This window comes from Cimex lectularius, unplaced genomic scaffold (genome assembly GCF_000648675.2).
Source record: "Cimex lectularius strain Harlan isolate CLEC.00 unplaced genomic scaffold, Clec_2.1 scaffold102, whole genome shotgun sequence".
NCBI classification, from domain to species: Eukaryota; Metazoa; Arthropoda; class Insecta; order Hemiptera; family Cimicidae; genus Cimex; species Cimex lectularius.
The window spans coordinates 1,467,362-1,485,314 of NW_019394228.1; the positions used below are offsets into that span (position 1 = coordinate 1,467,362).

The 17,953-nt window shown below is 33.1% G+C and overlaps 1 protein-coding gene across 1 annotated transcript in view; it reads right to left on the minus strand.

Annotated features, from left to right (window-relative positions):
• Positions 1-256: 256 nt before the first annotated feature.
• The window catches only part of LOC106665447 (nuclear receptor subfamily 2 group E member 1-like), a 38,808-nt gene continuing 21,111 nt past the window's right edge, over positions 257-17,953 (minus strand). Inside the window, exons 4-8 of the mRNA XM_024230371.1 lie at positions 9,499-9,752; positions 8,792-8,905; positions 1,756-1,839; positions 1,174-1,414; positions 257-1,113 (exon numbers count right to left, since the gene is read on the minus strand). Of these exons, the coding sequence (XP_024086139.1) occupies positions 860-1,113; positions 1,174-1,414; positions 1,756-1,839; positions 8,792-8,905; positions 9,499-9,752 (947 nt within the window). The 3' untranslated portion in view covers positions 257-859. The remainder of the gene's footprint in view (positions 1,114-1,173; positions 1,415-1,755; positions 1,840-8,791; positions 8,906-9,498; positions 9,753-17,953) is intronic.

The window sequence follows — 17,953 nt, forward strand, 5'->3', positions numbered from 1 at the left end:
TGTCTTTTCTAAACAATTTTCTATGTTGAAATTTTGGTTCGATATTTGTTGGCTTAAAGGGTGGTTTTAAAAATTAAAATAAAAAAATTTAGCGTTGTTTTATTACATATTCTTGACTACTTTTTCATAAATATTTCTATATTGGTGAAGTATATACATAAAATGGATTTAAAAGTAAATTATTTTAAATGAATCTTTTTATAATAAATGCTACCCACTATGCTTTTTTTTGTATACAGTTCAAAACAGTCCTTAATTCTTATCTTCAACATTCCTTTCTGTTTCAGACACATGTCGTGTGCTAATGTTGGATCTAGTTTTATTATTATATAGAAAAGGCGAGAGTATGAAAGTATCAATCATTTAATTAATTCTATGCTTGTATAGAATTTTATTAAATAGCAAGTAGAGTTCATTTGTTAAACAATTGTGACATATTAAATCATATTTAATCCAGTGTTAATTTCTCTGCAAGTCGTTTAACATTCATCTGCAGTTTGATCGTCTCTGAATCTTCAGGACCTGCTTTAATGTAAACATCCCTGGAAGTTTTGAATAATATTATTCAAGAATTAATGGGTCAGGATGATTAAATTATGGGAAAATTTGGAAAAAATGAGTTGGTTTTTTGAAAGGAGTATTGACAAAACTTTTCAACTTGAAGGTAATAACAGTGTATACAATTTGGTAAAGATGTTTTTCATTAATCATTGTTTAAATAAGGAAATGTTCAAACATTATTATGGGATGTTATGTTTACAAAAGAGTTTTACTTTTTCTTACATAAAGAAAAAAAGACACTAGAAATTTTGGTTTGTTATATAATAATTTTTTTTGTGGATTTTGTTCCAGTTGAATTTTATGAGTAGGATTTCTCCATCACATACATATCACCTAACAGACGATGGATAGGAATGTCGCCTATGGTTTCTCTGAAGAACAGTCTTTCTATCGTGGATTGCCTGATGACTTTGAGACCCGGTATCATCAGAAGAAGCCTACCGAATCTGGTCGGCTGTCTTGCATATCTTCCTCTAACGTAGTCGTTGAGAATACACTGAGCTTGATCTTGCAACATCTCGACTGGTTGGACGTCGACGAGTCCAGGCGTTTCTGGAAAAATAAAACAATTCTTTTAGTTTCAATTGGGCCAAGAGTCAGATTGTTTGTTACCCGGTGTAAAAAGGATTACAGCTTTCATGCAACCGCATTCACTGCCATCCGGAGACAGCTGCCTGAACCTAGCCAGGATCTCCTGGATGGCGTTCAGTTCATTCGGAACCAACGTATCGTCCAACGGAAGCCTTTCCCTTGCTTTGGGACCTCCGAGAACTGGGCTCAAGTCCCATGGGATAGACCACTGGGCCAAATGCAGAAGGAAAAGCTCCTTCCAAGATTCTTGAAGCAATAGAAGCTGCAAATAAATGCACATCGATGTAAGATTGACTGCAAGCAGAAACTGTAGGAGAAAAACACTTTACAACTGAGATTATCAATAAAAGTTGGGCTAAGTAAATAAAAGATTTATGAAATAACAATTAGAATCCCATTAAAAAATCAAGCATCATGCATTTCTAAAAATAATTAACGGATAATTAACTAAGAAATATGAAGATAAAGTGTCTGGAAAAATTAACAAACCAAACTTTTTATTTAGAATATGAAAAAACACATTGAACAAATTTTATGATAATGTTATAATGTATGACTTTTGTTTTTATTAAACTCAATAAATGTTTGTATATAAAAACTTACTTGATCTCGTTTTGAAAGTGTCTGAAAAGGTGCCAAACATCGCACCCATCTAACTGCCATGAAAAGTAATCTGGCTGTTGTTTCCTGAGAACAAATTGAACCCTGTTTAGAAAAGTATTTCTATAAGATAACCATATAAAAATACTGAAATGTTTTCGTCTGTTGTTAAAAATAAAAATATGTACTGTAAAACATATATTGAAAAATGTTTTACCTTGCAAGAAGGCAGTTTTGTTTAAAACAAATGTATAAACTAATAAATATATTAATAGAATGGAATGATTCTGAAGGAAAGGTAGTGAAAGGGTTGCAAAAGGGGTGAAAACCCAAATATTACTTGTGATCGAATTGAATTGAAACACTTTATTTATAATACTCACAGATTTAGGTCATAATGATCTTTCTTACAATCAATAAGTTTGGTTTTACAAAAATAAATAAATACACGATTAAAATAAATAAACAAACAAAATTATTATGGAATGTACATATTTTTAGAATTAATTAATCTTTTTAAGTAAGGTTTTGGTTGAAAATGAAAAAGTTAGTGTCACGAGCAGGATTCGAACCCACGACCTTTTCCCGAAGGTCAATTCTTTTTAATTGTGTCCCTAACTTAATTGTGTTACAAACAATGCAAGATTTCAACTTACAATAAATTACATTTAAAAAAAAGAAAAAGCGAATAAGCATAAAAACTTAAAGTAAATACATAAAAGAAAATGAAAAAAAAGTGAAAAATATATAATCAAATAATAACCATTTAATATGTGAATTAGTGAACGTATATATCAAGGAGTACCAAAACCAAAATAATAAACTAAGATTTTTGTAAATATAATGTAAAATTTATATGTAGATTTAATATAAAACTTATATAGATTGACAAGGACAGGAGATGATTATACATATTTGGAAATTAGTATTTCTTTTAATTTATTTTTGAATAATTTTTCGTTTTTTTAGAGTTTTTATTTCTGATAGTTTATTGTTCACGATCCTAATGCTTTTTTTTTTGTAAAAAGAGTTGCTAATTATTTTTGTTGATTATTGAATTTATAGAAAATATTAAAATAATTAGAAAATAATATAACATTTTTCTTCTTGTATCGGCTGAAATTTGACCTAATAACATAATTTGTCTGAAAATAAATACTAAAAAAAAATAATTATAATAAAAAATACTCATTCTTCACAACAAACCTGAACATAATCAGCAATTAAGGAATTAGGGGCGTCGGTGGCCGCAACGGTTTAGGCATTGACACGGCGCTCATCACTGTAAGATAAAGGTCCCGGGTTCGAATCCAGCGGCAAAAAAAAACGAACTATTTTCTATTTCGGTTTCGAACCCAAATTAAAAAAAAGTTTAATAAATTCATTCAACATTTCCTTAAGTTTTTTTAAATTTTCGACCTTACTAATCTGTCGGCTACGGTTTTTTTCCTTTCCTCCATTAATTTCTTCACCATTGAAAAAAGTAATTAAAAAATAAATTACACTACTAAAATTGATATTAAATGGAGTACGGTTTCTGAAATTTGCTACAATACAATAATCCTTTAATCAAAGTTGCAGTCGTGTTGGTAAATAAGTAAACACTTGCATTATTTCGGTTTCTAACCAAAATTAAAAAAACGTTTAATAAATTCATTCAAAATTTCCTTAAGTTTTTTTTTTAATTTTCGACCTTACCAATCTGTCGGCAACGGTTTTTTTCCTCCATTAATTTCTTCACCTTTGAAAAAAGTAATTAAATAAGAAATTACACTACTAAAATGGATATTTAAAAAAAAGGAATTCTAAAAATGTTTTTCGGGCCCTTTTTGTAAAAAATCTTTTTGAACTTGTATTTGTTTGTAATTTTTATTAATGAATTTGTTCAGTATATTAACATTTAAACCTAAAATCGTTTTAGTATTTCATACACATATAAAGTGTAGTGCTATTGTTGTGTCATATTTTTTTCCTGTGAAATTGTGAAACGTGAATTTATATCCTGCTGTTTTTGCACCACACTTTATGCGAGTACGACTTGGTTCAAAATTTATATTATTCATTTGTGTTGTGCATTTTTTTCAATCAACATATGTTTTGTAATTTACCCAGGTTCTGAAGATGACCGAATAAAGGTCGAAACATCGGTAAAAAAATGAAAAAAGTGTTTATCTAAAATACTTCATTCCTGACCGCTCCTCCCGAATTCAACAAATTTAGAGTTAAATAAAAATCACTATTTTCTTGGTCCGCTTGACCAATTAATATCTTTCAATTAATTAAAAAAGGAAAAATGGCAAAACGTCGACGTCACGATAGCTCAAGCGGTAGAGCAGCGGCGTATTTAGCCGAAGATCGTGGGTTCGAATCCCGCTCGTGACACTGATTTTTTTATTTTAACTAAAAACCTTAATTAATTGTTAAATAAAATATCATTATTATTACTCTAAAGACCATTTAGTTTATTGTATTGATATTTATTTGTATTAAATTAAAAAAAAAAAATGAAAATACAGATTTTCTCAGCCTTTTGAGACTTGCGACATAGACTTGCTCTAGGTCTCATTTTTTTTTTTTGAAAATTTTACGCTGAACAAGACGGCTTTTTTAAATCGTTTCCCTAGCATCAATCATTCATCAGTAAATTCAAAAATTCGATAACATGTTAACTTTTGCACTTTTTCGAAAACTTCAAATCGAGCTGTGGAGACAAAAATCGTCCATTCCATATGAAATTTTAATAAGTTTTCAATTGGCCACCTTTCACTTTGCCTGATTTCTCGCCGTTTTCAAGTTATTCGCGATTTTTGGGCAGAAATATGTTTTTTTACGTGCTCATGGAAAAAACCGATCACTCGCTGAGAGAGCAGTCTTGAAGGCAAATAACACGAAATGAAAAATTTGTGGTATCTGCTTACAGGCCGGATCCACAAAGCTCTCGCGTATCAAGCGCATTGTCGAGAGATGGCCCTTGGAGAAGCTGAATCGTAGAAGAATCAACCTAACCCGATTAAGGATAGGCCATGCGAAGTTGACACGCGGACAGTTAATTTTGTGCCAAAGACCACATATGTGTCCGGCACGCAGAGAAAAGTTGTTCTTCTTGTCCCACTTAATTAAAGGGTGTTCCTCGGCTTACAGAAGATACATGAACCGTAGCTACGCCAACATTATAAAGCGAATAAACCATTAAACTTTATTTTTATATTATTTTATAGAAATTATAGACCGACCGTAGATGGCGTAAAGGCAAAACGCGCCCGAAATACTTAACCATATAGACGTAGCATACCAAGACCGTCTGTATGGACAACACATAAGAGAAGTCCGTGAAAATTACTTTTTCCCCATGTTTCTTAAGTTGGTTGAAGTTTGCGAAGAAGGGGTTGGAAGGAGGGTAAAAGTGGGCCGACCCGGTTCAAGCCAATGACACAACCGGAAGCCGAAAAGTCAAGTGTCATGCGCGCTTCTTTCTCAGCTATGGCCGCTGTTCTACCTCGGTGTATTCAACGTCGCGTCGATTTTTTGGGAAAATGTACTGCGATACATTTATATATTTTTGGATTATAAATTATTCAAAAATCGTGAGATGCGGTCTGGTGTGATGTAGGTTTCAGAAAAACATTTTCTTTATCATGCCAACGTTTCGATCTTTATTGAGATCATCTTCAGGGCCTGGGATTTACAAACATTGTTTAAATTTAACAAATACATGTAGGATGTGGAAAAAGTGAATTTATACAATGCAAAAAATATATTTAAAATTTGAACAATGTTTGTAAATCCCAGGCCCTGAAGATGATCTCAATAAAGTTCGAAACGTTGGCTCGATAAAGAAAATGTTTTTGTGAAACCTACATCACACCAGACCGCATCTCACGATTTCTGAATAATTATCGACTGACGGTCACTAATCACCACACAATAGTGACAAATATGTAAAAAGGTTAAAAATGAAATAATTTCTTTTGCGACAATATTTTGTCATATTTCTAAGTTAGTAATTGCAATCATTAAAGTTTTTTGTAAATAGTATTCATTTATCAGTTAATAAAAACCTAGTTCGGGATTTTAAGTATCTACTTAATCTTAAAAAATGCCTTTTCACAAACAGCGTCTCCCAAAAATATTTGTAAATCTTGTTTCTACAGTATTCTCGTGTATTTTCATAACTTAATGCTATTTTGTCTCAATTTGTTCAGTATAGTTACAAAGAACGGAAAAGAGCAATGTTATGATAAAAGAACGAAAACATTATTTTTATATAATTTTTCGAAAAGTAAACCTTTGTAACCCGGACAATTTCACAATAATAACAGAAGATCACTATTTTTAATATATTGTCGAACCTTCATTTGTTGTCATAACCCAATTATATGTTGTGTTTAGAATTAAATAATTTTAATCGTAGTTGATCCACCTGTGTTAAAAATATTAAATTTACTTTCAGAAAAGGACTTCGTTTCAGAAGCCGTTATGCGGCTATCTATGCCGCTTTTGGAAAAGTCAAGGCGTTTAATTTATTTTAAAAATGTATTTTTCTCACTACCCTTCGATGGTAATCGCGCTCTCTCGCTATCATCACACGGTTTCGGCACTGACGACTATTTTATGATGTCATTCACGTTTTTATGGCAATTTTGAGGGCGCTTAACATGGGATTGATTTGTTTTATAATTATCCGCTTTGTGTGGTCAATAAGTAACGAAATTTTCCCGGCCAGATTTCGGCCCATTTGAATATATATTCCCGCGTATTTAGCCGAAGTTCGTGCGTTGCACTATTTTTTTTTATCTCAACCAAGACCTTACATAGAAAGAATAATTAATTGAAAAAAGTAACTTGGTCAATTGACCACTAAAACGTAAATCGTTTATATATACTGCAGTACATGTTTTATAATATTCTGAACTGTGTATGTTGATGAATTTACTTGAAACTAATATTTTTTTAAATTTAAGCCGGTCTATTTGAGAAAAATCTTGATTGAGGTGTTACGCTTTCGACCAATCTCAGCTTTTTTGTTAACGATTTTTGGTTCAATTATATAAAAATAATGTAATTTTTTGCCATAAAAATTAAATTAGTTAACGTTCCTTGTAATTATTCAGAAATCGTGAGATGCGGTCTGGTGTGATGTAGATTTCAGAAAAGCATTTTCTTTATCGTGCCAACGTTTCGATCTTTATTGAGATCATCTTCAGGGCCTGGGATTTACAAACATTGTTTAAATTTAACAAATACAATAATAAATGTAGGATGTGGAAAAAAGTGAATTTATACAATGCAAAAAAATATATTTTTTATATCCAATCAAAGTATTTCTAGTCACTCAAAGTGTTTGTTTTCTGCGTAAATGTCATGGGTGGGACTCGAACCCACGACTTTCGGCTCAATACGCCGTTCTCTAACCACTTGAGCTATGGTGACTTCGAAAGGTTGTAGGTTGAGATGGGGAGTTGGTGTCCGAATGGATCGAAGTCACGATAGGTCAAGCGGTTAGAGCGGCGTACTGAGCCGAAGGTCGTGGGTTCGAATCCCGCTCGTGACAGTCACTTTTTCATTTCAACCAAGACCTTACATACAAAGAATAGTTAATTGAAATTAGAATAAAAGTTGGTGCTATAGATACTCCCAGAAGAATTCCTATTTTAGGGCTACCTGCTTCAATTTTAGTAAAAAATGAACGTAAAATAAGACTTGGGGAATTAATTAAAGTTAACTTAGTTAAATTGAATATGGATTTGTGCCTAATTGTATTTATTTGGTAAGATTCTTGTATTTGATGTCCTTAATTAAATTAATTATTTTAATTGTTATTATTTTTATAATAATTTAATAATATTAAGGTATTATTATAATTTTTATCTTTTATCTTTAATCACTAATTTATAATTAATTTCTTACAGTATTGAATTTAAATACATGTAGGATGTGGAAAAAAGTACATCCTGCATGCATTTGTTAAGTTTAAACAATGTTTGTAAATCCAAGGCCCTGAAGATGATCTCAATAAAGATCGAAACGTTGGCACGATAAAGAAAATTTTTTTCTGAAACCTACTTCACACCAGACCGCATCTCCCGATTTCTGAATAATTATCGACTAACGGTCACTACTCACCACACACGTTCCTTGTAATTATGTTAAAAATATGACGTAATACGATAAGGAAAACGTGAGGAAAGAGTAACAAGTAAACAATAAAAGGAATACTTTTGAAGGACCTCTATATATATTGCTCTTAAATTCGTCTGGTATTTTATTATACAACGTCTTGCTTGCAGGTTTCCCAAACCCAATACCATAATTAACCCACGGACCGAAGTCTGTTACCCGTAAGTCGTCTACTACCCGTTTTTGGAAAAATCTTTCTAAAAATTTCCTATTAAAAAGAATTCCATTCTAAGTTTTCAAGTCATAATACATAATTCCTGGCTAATGCCTGCGCAATTGGCACGTGACATCGTGTCGAAGACATCTTTTCCTCCTTTTAATTTGGTCGGTACTGCTCTCGGTCCTTTGTTGACGTGAGATTTTTGATCGAGTTTGGCACCCGGGCTTGCATTTCATGATGAAGATCCTTCCCTCGACCATTTCATACTTCACACTTACCATACTGACCGGTTTTTCCGAGCCTTCAGGCTATTCCTTCTCCGTCTATTATCATAACTTTGTTCCTTAGCCGACATTCCGTTCTTATCTCACGGTAACATCTCGTTCTTCCATGTCGAAACCTGCAGCATCTCACAAAGTTTGATTCTTGGTGCAAGAGTGAAAGATTGAAACGTCCTTCGGCGGAAAAAGAATGTTCATAGACAAACTACTGTCGTTGAATCCGCACACTCGGCCTTAAACGACAAGAAGAATACGATACAAATTCCTCAAATGACTAAAGAAACTGTTCAACTTATTACTGCCAAAACAAGACTACTTGTCAACTCCATACTAAAACCAATATGGACATTATGACTAGAATCTTCGGTTCAGCCGCCAACCTGAGCTAACTATTGACTAAATTTTACAAAAATCCATTTACCTGTAAGACTTCCCAACTTGGACTTAGCGAGAGAGGGATGGCCGTTGCAGAGGGGCTTCCAGGACCTGAGTTCCCACCGTTGATCACGTCCAATTTTCCATTCCAAACAATTTCCTGGCGAATGCATAATACGAGATTAAAGATGTATTAAAAAATTATTAATTCAATTCACATAAAAACTTAAGTCTTTTTTTGTAAATTGATAAAGCTAATGTCGTTAATATTTATTATTGAAAAACTTGTACCGCGCTTTTTTTTGTGGGGATGATGAGGTTTAAAAGATTTTCTGATGACATGATAACTTTTTAGGACTGCATAAATGTGCACATAAGCTGTTGAACGCAATCCCGAGTTTCAATCATGTAAACTCGAGATAATAGTTTAAAATAAGATTATAAAGGGAAATACTGACAAGATAACGCTAAGAAAGTGAGGATCCGTGTCAGATTAAAACAGAAAGTTAAGTAAGCTTGGTGATTAAAATTGAATTGGGTGACGTCAGATATGTTGAGTCAGGGATGATGATGACGTGACCACGTGGTCCCCAGCTGCTGAACCAGTAAACCACCTGACTCGTTCTCACGTATTCATTGTCTGACTCCCTCTTCATCTCAATTCGATTCCCCCCTGCTCATCGCGTCGTTGGACACATCTGTTTTTCCCGATGCAATTTTTACCATTCATCACGTTGTTTGACAAGGGGTTACCTGGCACTTCTCGGCGGACATGAGGAGCTGGAGGAGTCCCGGAGGCTGGTGGGACACGAACAGAGGTTGCGGCCTTCTTTCCGGGCTGTCGGCTTGCTGCATCGGGGCCTGCTGGTACGCAGGGGATGTCAGCTTCAACGGAGAATGCTGGGAGGATTCCAGGCAGACTCCGTTGTTTCCTGACACTTGTCTTACAGGACTTTCCCCATCCTTAGATTGTTTTGGCTTCCTGGGACCTCTTTCGTGTTGTACGGCTGGAATCAAAACAAATATTGATTTTTTAAACAACCATTGGACAAAAGAACTCATATGCTGATTATTTGAACACTTCACAGATTTTGGTTCTGGGAAATGAAATAACGTTCAGGGCTACTATTGACACCAATCCTGCACCAACCTCGCCAACTGTCAAAACACTAGAGTTTTTAGATCCGAATAAAATTGCAACATAAACTATAAAAATAGAATAGGTCAAATGAAGAAGTCCCACTCGGGATCACCTACAATCTGCTTATTCTTGGTTCTTTTTGAACCCAACAAACGTTGTCTGTGAGAAAGTTTTGTAGATGTCGTGTGATCTCCGGTTTTAATGTATAACAGAATGTTTCGGTAATTAATAAAATTAGAGTTCGCAATTTTCGTGATAAATGAAAAAAAGACGAAGAGATCTTCATGATTATTCAGCAGGAAGGTCTGCAAGTTCATGTGACCATCAACTTCGTCCTGAGTTTAATGCTAAGTAAGGCAAAAAAAATGTTAGACATGTTTTATTACAAGGTTTCTCAAATCCCTAGTATGATAGTTTGTTTTAAAAAACTAAATATCACAGTTTTTACCATTAACCATTTTCAATGTAAATTAATTTTTAAAAATTTTAAATTAACCTTTTTTAATCTCAAATTAATCTTTTTTAATTTCAAAATAACCTTTTTTTTAAATATACACGGTTAATGACCGTGATTTTATAAGAAACAAGTGATTGGTGGGTAATTTAACCAAGAAAACAACGTTAAATTTTCAAAACATTGCAACCGGACTAACTTTTATGGGCAATTTTCAAGGTACAAAACCTTCTGAAAACCTGAAAAAAACTGAAAAAAGCAATATTTTCATTAATTCATATGAAAATTAAAAGTTATGTACAATAAAATCTAAAAAGAAAAGATTCTTCTATTTATTAACCGAGATTTTTAAATTATAAATATTGATCTCTTATATAAAATATCTTATGAAAAATAATTCAATATTTACAAAATGTTGAATTAATCAAAGAATCATTTGTACTTAATTTTAAACTTTAATTTACAAAGGCCATGGTGATTATTTCAAATCTAAAAAAAAACACTGCTGAAAGAAAATGGAATGTTTTTAGAATAATATATAAAAATGTTACATTTGATTAATTTTAAACTTTAATTTTAATTGTAGTTAGTTTTCATCTGTTATTTTATATAAGAACCCATTTTATATTTTATAAAAATTCAAATTAAAAAAAGAATATTTTATTTAATTTCATATGGTTTTTATTTTATATTTAAAAAATTCTCATTATATAAGAATTTTACTTTACATACTTATATTTGTCATCGCTTAAGTTTTTTACTGCTTTAAAGAAAGAGTTAATTTTAAATTAGAAAAAGGAACGAATGTATTTATTTGCGTGAATCGAGGAATATCGAGTACACTGGGGTAGTGTGAATGTAATTTATTAGCGTGAATGGTAGCTTATTCCCAATTACCCCGAAGAATGTCGAGTACTCTGGTATAGCGTGAATGTAATTTATTAGCGCGAATGGTAGCTTCTTCCCAATTACCCCGAAGAATGTCGAGTACTCTGGTATAGCGTGAATGTAATTTATTAGCGCGAATGGTAGCTTCTTCCCAATTACCCCGAGGAATATCGAGTACTCTGGTGAAGTGGGAATGTAATTTATTAGCGTGAATGGTAGCTTATTGCGTGAATGTTAACCAGACTTTCATGTTTTTATCTTATTTCTGTGTATTTGTGTTTCTTATTTGTCCTAATTTATCCACAATTGACAAGGGCCTGAGGTACAGAGGGGACAGGATAAAGAAAACAGAGAGTTGGTTACCGTTGTACCATAAAATATCATAACTTAGCAGATGAAACAGAAAAAAAGTAGGATTAAATCGTGAGAAAGATAAGAAAAAAAATGTAAAGCTAATGGATCTAGGGCTGGCGATGACCAGTGTAGTTGCCGGCACTAAAAAAAGGTTAATTTGAAGTTAAAAAGGATTAATTTGGCGGGAAAAAGCTATAGTTCTCAAATTTTCACCTTTGTACAGTTGATAAAAGAATTGAGTTAATTGTTAAATACTATTTAAGTGTGGATTAGAAAAAAAGAAATTTATCCCTTATGTCAATATTTTGTTTTTATATGACTAAAACCAAAAAGAATTTATATCATAGATAAAATCTAAAAGCCAGGCTTTCAATGGTATACCAATCGTCCCACCCATCCCTCTGTTCACCCCCAATAGGAATTGTTTCGACCGATCCGAGTCGAGGAATATCCCGAGAAATGAGATCTCTCTGAAATCCAATAATTGAAATACGTGGGGTTGACAAATAGAGAAATGAGCAAACATCACACGTTACACAGTTTTGCCTATTTAACTGGCCAATTACACACTATGTTTACCTTAATCTAAACTATGAGTAATCTTCACTGCGATATTAATCAGTTGATGTTGAACCGATTAATCTTTACGGATAATACACACCAATAATGGAAATTTGTAGTTGTTTTGCATTCATTCAATTTTTTATTAACAAAAAATGTAACCAAATTTTTATTGCATAATTTTGATTTAAAAAAAGAAGAAAGCATTAAGTAACTGTGTTAATTAGTATATTATAAATAGCATTAGAATTGTTTGGAACTAAAGAAAGAATGATTTTTCAATATATATTTGATTAAGAAAAAAAATATGGTAAAATCTTGTCAATATAATAGATAAGTAACCCAATTTCAACAATTTTTCCAACACAAATTGTCTATGATAATATGACAATTTATTATTATTTCTACTATTTAATTGGGTGGAACAGATAAATAAAGCAGACACTGAAAAACAGTGGAAAGAATTTTCTGAGTTTTCCTTCAATTAATGAGTCAAACACACTTTCTTTCACAAATCCAAGAAACAAAAACGGCTTAATTGGTCTTTTTTCCTTTGACTTTCTGTATTTGTTTATTCGGCAGAGTAGCCAACTATGTTTAGATTGAACTTAAGCTTTTTTTTTTTTTTACAAGAACTTAGTCGAGGGCAATAGATACTGAAACTGATAAGAACAAAGCTTCTTTCTTAGTGATTTTTTTTATTTGAAGGAAGGAAAAAAGGAGAATGTTTTCGGCTGTACTTTATACAAAAATCACTTGTAACCAGAATTTAAAACTTTCCCTATTTGCACTTCGTTGTATGGTTTATCTGGTAATTCATTTTGGCCAAAATTTTGGTTTTGTGCACTAGCTGAATTCTACCTTTTAGGTTTTTTTCACATATATAAGCAAGAAATCTGTTTTGTAATATTGGGTCTCAAGATAGATGTAAATAACTACAAATACGTAGGGGTGAGATTTTGTCATCATCTACAACCGAAAGCAACACTTGCTAAGCTTGAGGTAAATAGAGCTGATCTGTTCGCCCAGGTCGTGGTACAGCTTTCAGCAAAGTTCAAAGTTTTTAACAGCGCGTTTGTCGTTCCATCTTGTGTTATGCTTGGGGAGCAAATATACCTCAATTTTGTACTGGGTGTTTCTAGCCTTTCCCGCGTTAACTTTCTCCAGACCTCCAACGAAATAAGGAATTGTAAAGCCCTTGCATTTAAGCGCTTTACGCTCGCGATGCCTGGCAATGTAGGTATCAGCAGTTCAATTGGTGAGAACTTTTCAAGGAAAAAAACTGTAAATATATTGTATGTATCTACATAAAATGAATAATTATAGGCAGAATTAAGGGAAATTTTCTTTTGATTTGTTTTCACTTTTATCTCTCAACTTAGTCAACTCCTAACTTGACTTCTTCAATAGTTCTGTGCAATCTGTGAAAAAACATATCCTACAATGTGTGGTGTTTAGTGATCGTTAATCGATAATTATTCAGAAATCGTGAGATGCGGCCTGGTGTAGTGTACGTTTCAGAAAATCATTTTCTTTATCGTGCCAACGTTTCGAGCTTTATTGAGAACATCTTCAGAACCTTGTGTTTGTCTGCATTTCAACAAAAAAGTTCTCTGGTAGCCGATGTGAGTTTCTTCTCATTGATGGCGATGTCTTTCAGAATATATTATAACAACAAATTATGTCCAGGCACTCCCCTCCATGCTAGAGGCAGGAAAGCGAGAACGGATAGTTCAGTCTAGCCTAGGCATTGGAAGAAAAACAAAAAGAAAAAAATTCCAGCTGAAAGCCAGTCAAATCAGATTTGTATCCACTTTGATTTTTATTAATATAAGTTATTTCTGTTGTGTGGCCCATTTTCATTTATGGTTTTTGTTTGGTATTTTCCATTTTGGTTATCAAGGTTGATTATTTTAATTTTGCCCCTCAGGCCCATATTATTCCCATAGTATCTAATTATTCTTATATTGTTAGTTTGTAAGCAAAGGTTCATGTTTTGTTGTTTTATTTTTTTATATAACGTTTTTGATTTATAAGGAAATATATTTTTGTTTTAAAAGAAACAAAATAGAGGTGTCCCTCTGCAATTGTGTTCATATTTTATTTCAAATCAAAATTCTTTTGATTTTGAGGCAGATCACCGGTCTCAAGGGGGCTAATCATACCTTAAAAGACGGAATTTGCTCATTCCTTAAAGGATCCACCAATAACTTTTAGCTTCGTGTCCACATGTAGTTGAAATTTGTTCATAGAATCCCATGTTCTTCGTTCTTCTCGTGTAGAAATGCTTTTATTTTTCATACAGGTAAAGTTTATTACAATTTATTTCATTTGCTGTTCACCTCAATCTTGCACTCTAGTCTTATTATATATGTACAAAGAGCATTATTTTTTATTAAACTTTGATTGAATATAAAAAATATATTTTGCATTATATAAATTAACTTTATTCCACATCCTACATGTATTTGTTAAATTTAAACAATGTTTGTAAATCCCAGGCCCTGAAGATGATCTCAATAAAGATCGAAACGTTGGCACGATAAAGAAAATGTTTTTCTGAAACCTACATCACACCAGACCGCATCTCACGATTTCTGAATAATTAGCAAAAATATTTTTGTTCCATATTATTGAAGGTAACAATGGTGGTAACAAAGGTAACAATCATTTAATTAAAATGTTCTCTTTTATCGAAATTCTTCATTGGGATCGTATTTTAAAGGAAATTATTATGCGCAGTAATTTTCTTCCCGTTTCTCCGGTGTTGTACGATATTCCGTCAAAGTTGGCCGTTTAAGTGTGTTTATCAAAAGTTGGCCCCGTCTTCCCTTCTCCCGTCAATTGTAGTGTTTAGTAGAACTTGCCCCTAAACTGATCCTCTTAACTCGAAAACTTCTCCCATTAGAGGTTTAAAGGAGACCCGTCTCTCATGACTTACACAATTCCATCGCAGCTTAGCACCCTCCTCCTCAACTCCTCTTAACTTCGACCAAATAACGATTATTCGGATATTCGGAGTTCTGAGCCTGGGAAGCGGTAGAGGAAACCGTGATACCCCCTGATGATTAAGGTTGTAAGAAATTTCAATGTCTGATTACAAATGACTCCAAAAACTCAAATTCAGCTGATATGTACGACATCTAGTCTAAGTGACTGCTGGTAATTTCTATCCGACAAACTCGGGCAGATAAACTTGGGCATTGGCCTTATCGATTCGCTGGTTTACAAAAAAGGAGTTAGTAAATTGCTCAGTGACGATCAGTTCAACATGTTTTCATCCATTTTAGTGCGTTAGATAACTAACTTGGAAGACCAGGATGATCGAAAACGACCAAACTACAAGATTCATTTAATTTATGCTTACTCTGTAAAGTGATCAGTGTCCATTTGCAGACCAACAAACCCACCGAATTTAAGTTGTTTGAGCTAACTGTTTGAGCTCGTGCATTTTTCTTAATATTTAAAGGTACTAAACTTTCAAGAAAATGTTTCCTTTATAATTTTTCCTTTCATTCCCCTTTTCCCATTTCAATTTATTTTAAACCTTTTTAAAATATGTAAAATAAGTTTTTGTTAATGAATTTAAATTTTTCGTTGGGCGTAGAGAGAAATAGATAACGCTTAAATGTACCAGTTGATGACCGAAATCATCCGCCTTCGGACAACTATACCACTCAGCTCGGCGGTAAGATTAACTTGTTATTTTTTTTACAGATTTTTTTAATGCTTCCCTCGAAAACCAATATAATCTTTTAAATATTTTGCGCGATAAATACGATTTTACGTAAAAATCCTTCAAATATGCAATTTTATGCGATTTTCATCAAATATGCCAAAATATACTCTATAAAATTTATAGAGATATATGATTAGGATAGAAAATGTATTTCCTCGGTCGTATCTGCTGGCAAAAAATATGGAAATGCATAAAAATCCGATCTCTAGACTAATCAAAGTCCATTGTTGGTTAATTTGAATTGAATATAATTTAATAAGCCTGTGTGAATCGAATTGTTATGTTCTGATTTAAAAAAAGTTTACAATGATTATTCGGAGATCGTGAGATGCGGTCTGGTGTGACGTAGGTTTTAGACAAACGTCTTCTTTATTGTGCCAACGTTTCGACCTTTATTGAGATCATCTTCAGGGCTCAAAATGTTTGTTTTCCGTGCAGGTGTGCCATTCTTATCTGTCGTGTTGAGAGTGCCCAAAAAAAGTTTATAATATTTCTTTTAAAGGAACCGGTCAATTTTAGTGGATGCGGCAGGAATGTTAACGAGGGCCTGATAGAAGGTGTTCTACTTCTTGGGGGAAAGAGAATATTTTTCAATTATAGAACCTCCAGTAAGCTTTGTGCGATGAGAGACGTTTAATTAAGAAGAGGCCAGACTTGAAACATGTCCTTTGAGCCTTTTGGAGGGATAGAAAGGGATAACGACGGCCCCCATGTCCCTTTTTAATTGCCATGCAAAACGCCTGGTTCAATATTAGACTTGGTGATTGAGGACGGGTAGAACAAGCACCTTGGTAAATATTAACTTTTCACTTTATATCTTCTCTCTCTTTATCAGGCCTCCTTTATCTCAGAATATTTTTTGCCCTTTTTCACGTTTGTGCTTCTTTTCCCCTTTGAGATAGGGATCGAATTTAGTTTTGTTCATTTATTAACAAAAAGGTGGATTGTATTAAATTGTTCATGTGATTATTTTTTTTAAGGGAATCAAAGGGTCGATGTTTAATCGTAAAATGACTGCCAAGAGAGAACTGGTGCAAAGATTTCTTTTGCCTTCCTGAAAACCAGTTAAAAACATAGAATTAAATGGAGTTTGGACATTTTCAGATGGTTCAACAAGCTTCAAGCGCTTTAAAAGCTTTTCCCCGGCGACTACCAGAATGAGATTTATACTTAAAAGACAGAAAAGGAAAGATATCAGAAGGAGTAAACAAAGAACCCTTTTTAAACTTCCCCCCTGAATTATAAGCTGAAAAAAAGTGTGACGATGAATTTTAAAGAAGAGTTAAAAGGAATTAGCATCGGAAGTGATAAGTTGGAAATCTCAAAATTCGAAAGAAAACATAATTGGCTCAACCCTTCGCCATTTCTCTTGCCAGTTGGAGCAGGGGTGGATTAAGCGAGACGCACCATAACACACGAACGCTCCTCTCGTCCGGGGATAATGTCATTAGTCTACTTCTTCTTTTCCTCCAAATGGGATCATCCGAGGATTATTTTTTTCTCTCCTATTTTCAACCACTTCAATCTTCACCCTCTAATCCCTTAGCTAATTAATTCCACTTCTTCTCTTTTTCAGCAAATTTGGAGATGCTTGTTTTTCTCTTTTCTTACGGTATAAACAATGTCTGTCAAGCAATCGTGCAAACGTCTTCTTAGGTGGTGAAAAAACTATTTAATTTAGATAATAATTTACCTTCAGAATCTAATATTAGAAACTTTGTAAAGTTCAGGTAATTTTTCTAAATATATTTATATTTTTCATAGTAGTAGTACTCTCAACACGACAAGCAAGAATGGCACAATTACACAGAAGACAAACACTTTGAGCCCTGAAGATGATCTCGATAAAGATCGAAACGTTGGCACGATAAAGAAAATGTTTTTCTGAAGCCTACATCACACCAGACCTCATCTCACGTTTTCTGAATAATTATAAGTATAAAATAAAAATATATAATAATTTCTCTTGTAAATTTATAAATCTAGCTCTAGCTCGTAACCACGATGACTCCAACGCTATCCTTAACCCTAATTTTGATGGTACTCACACTTAAAACAAACCTACATTCTT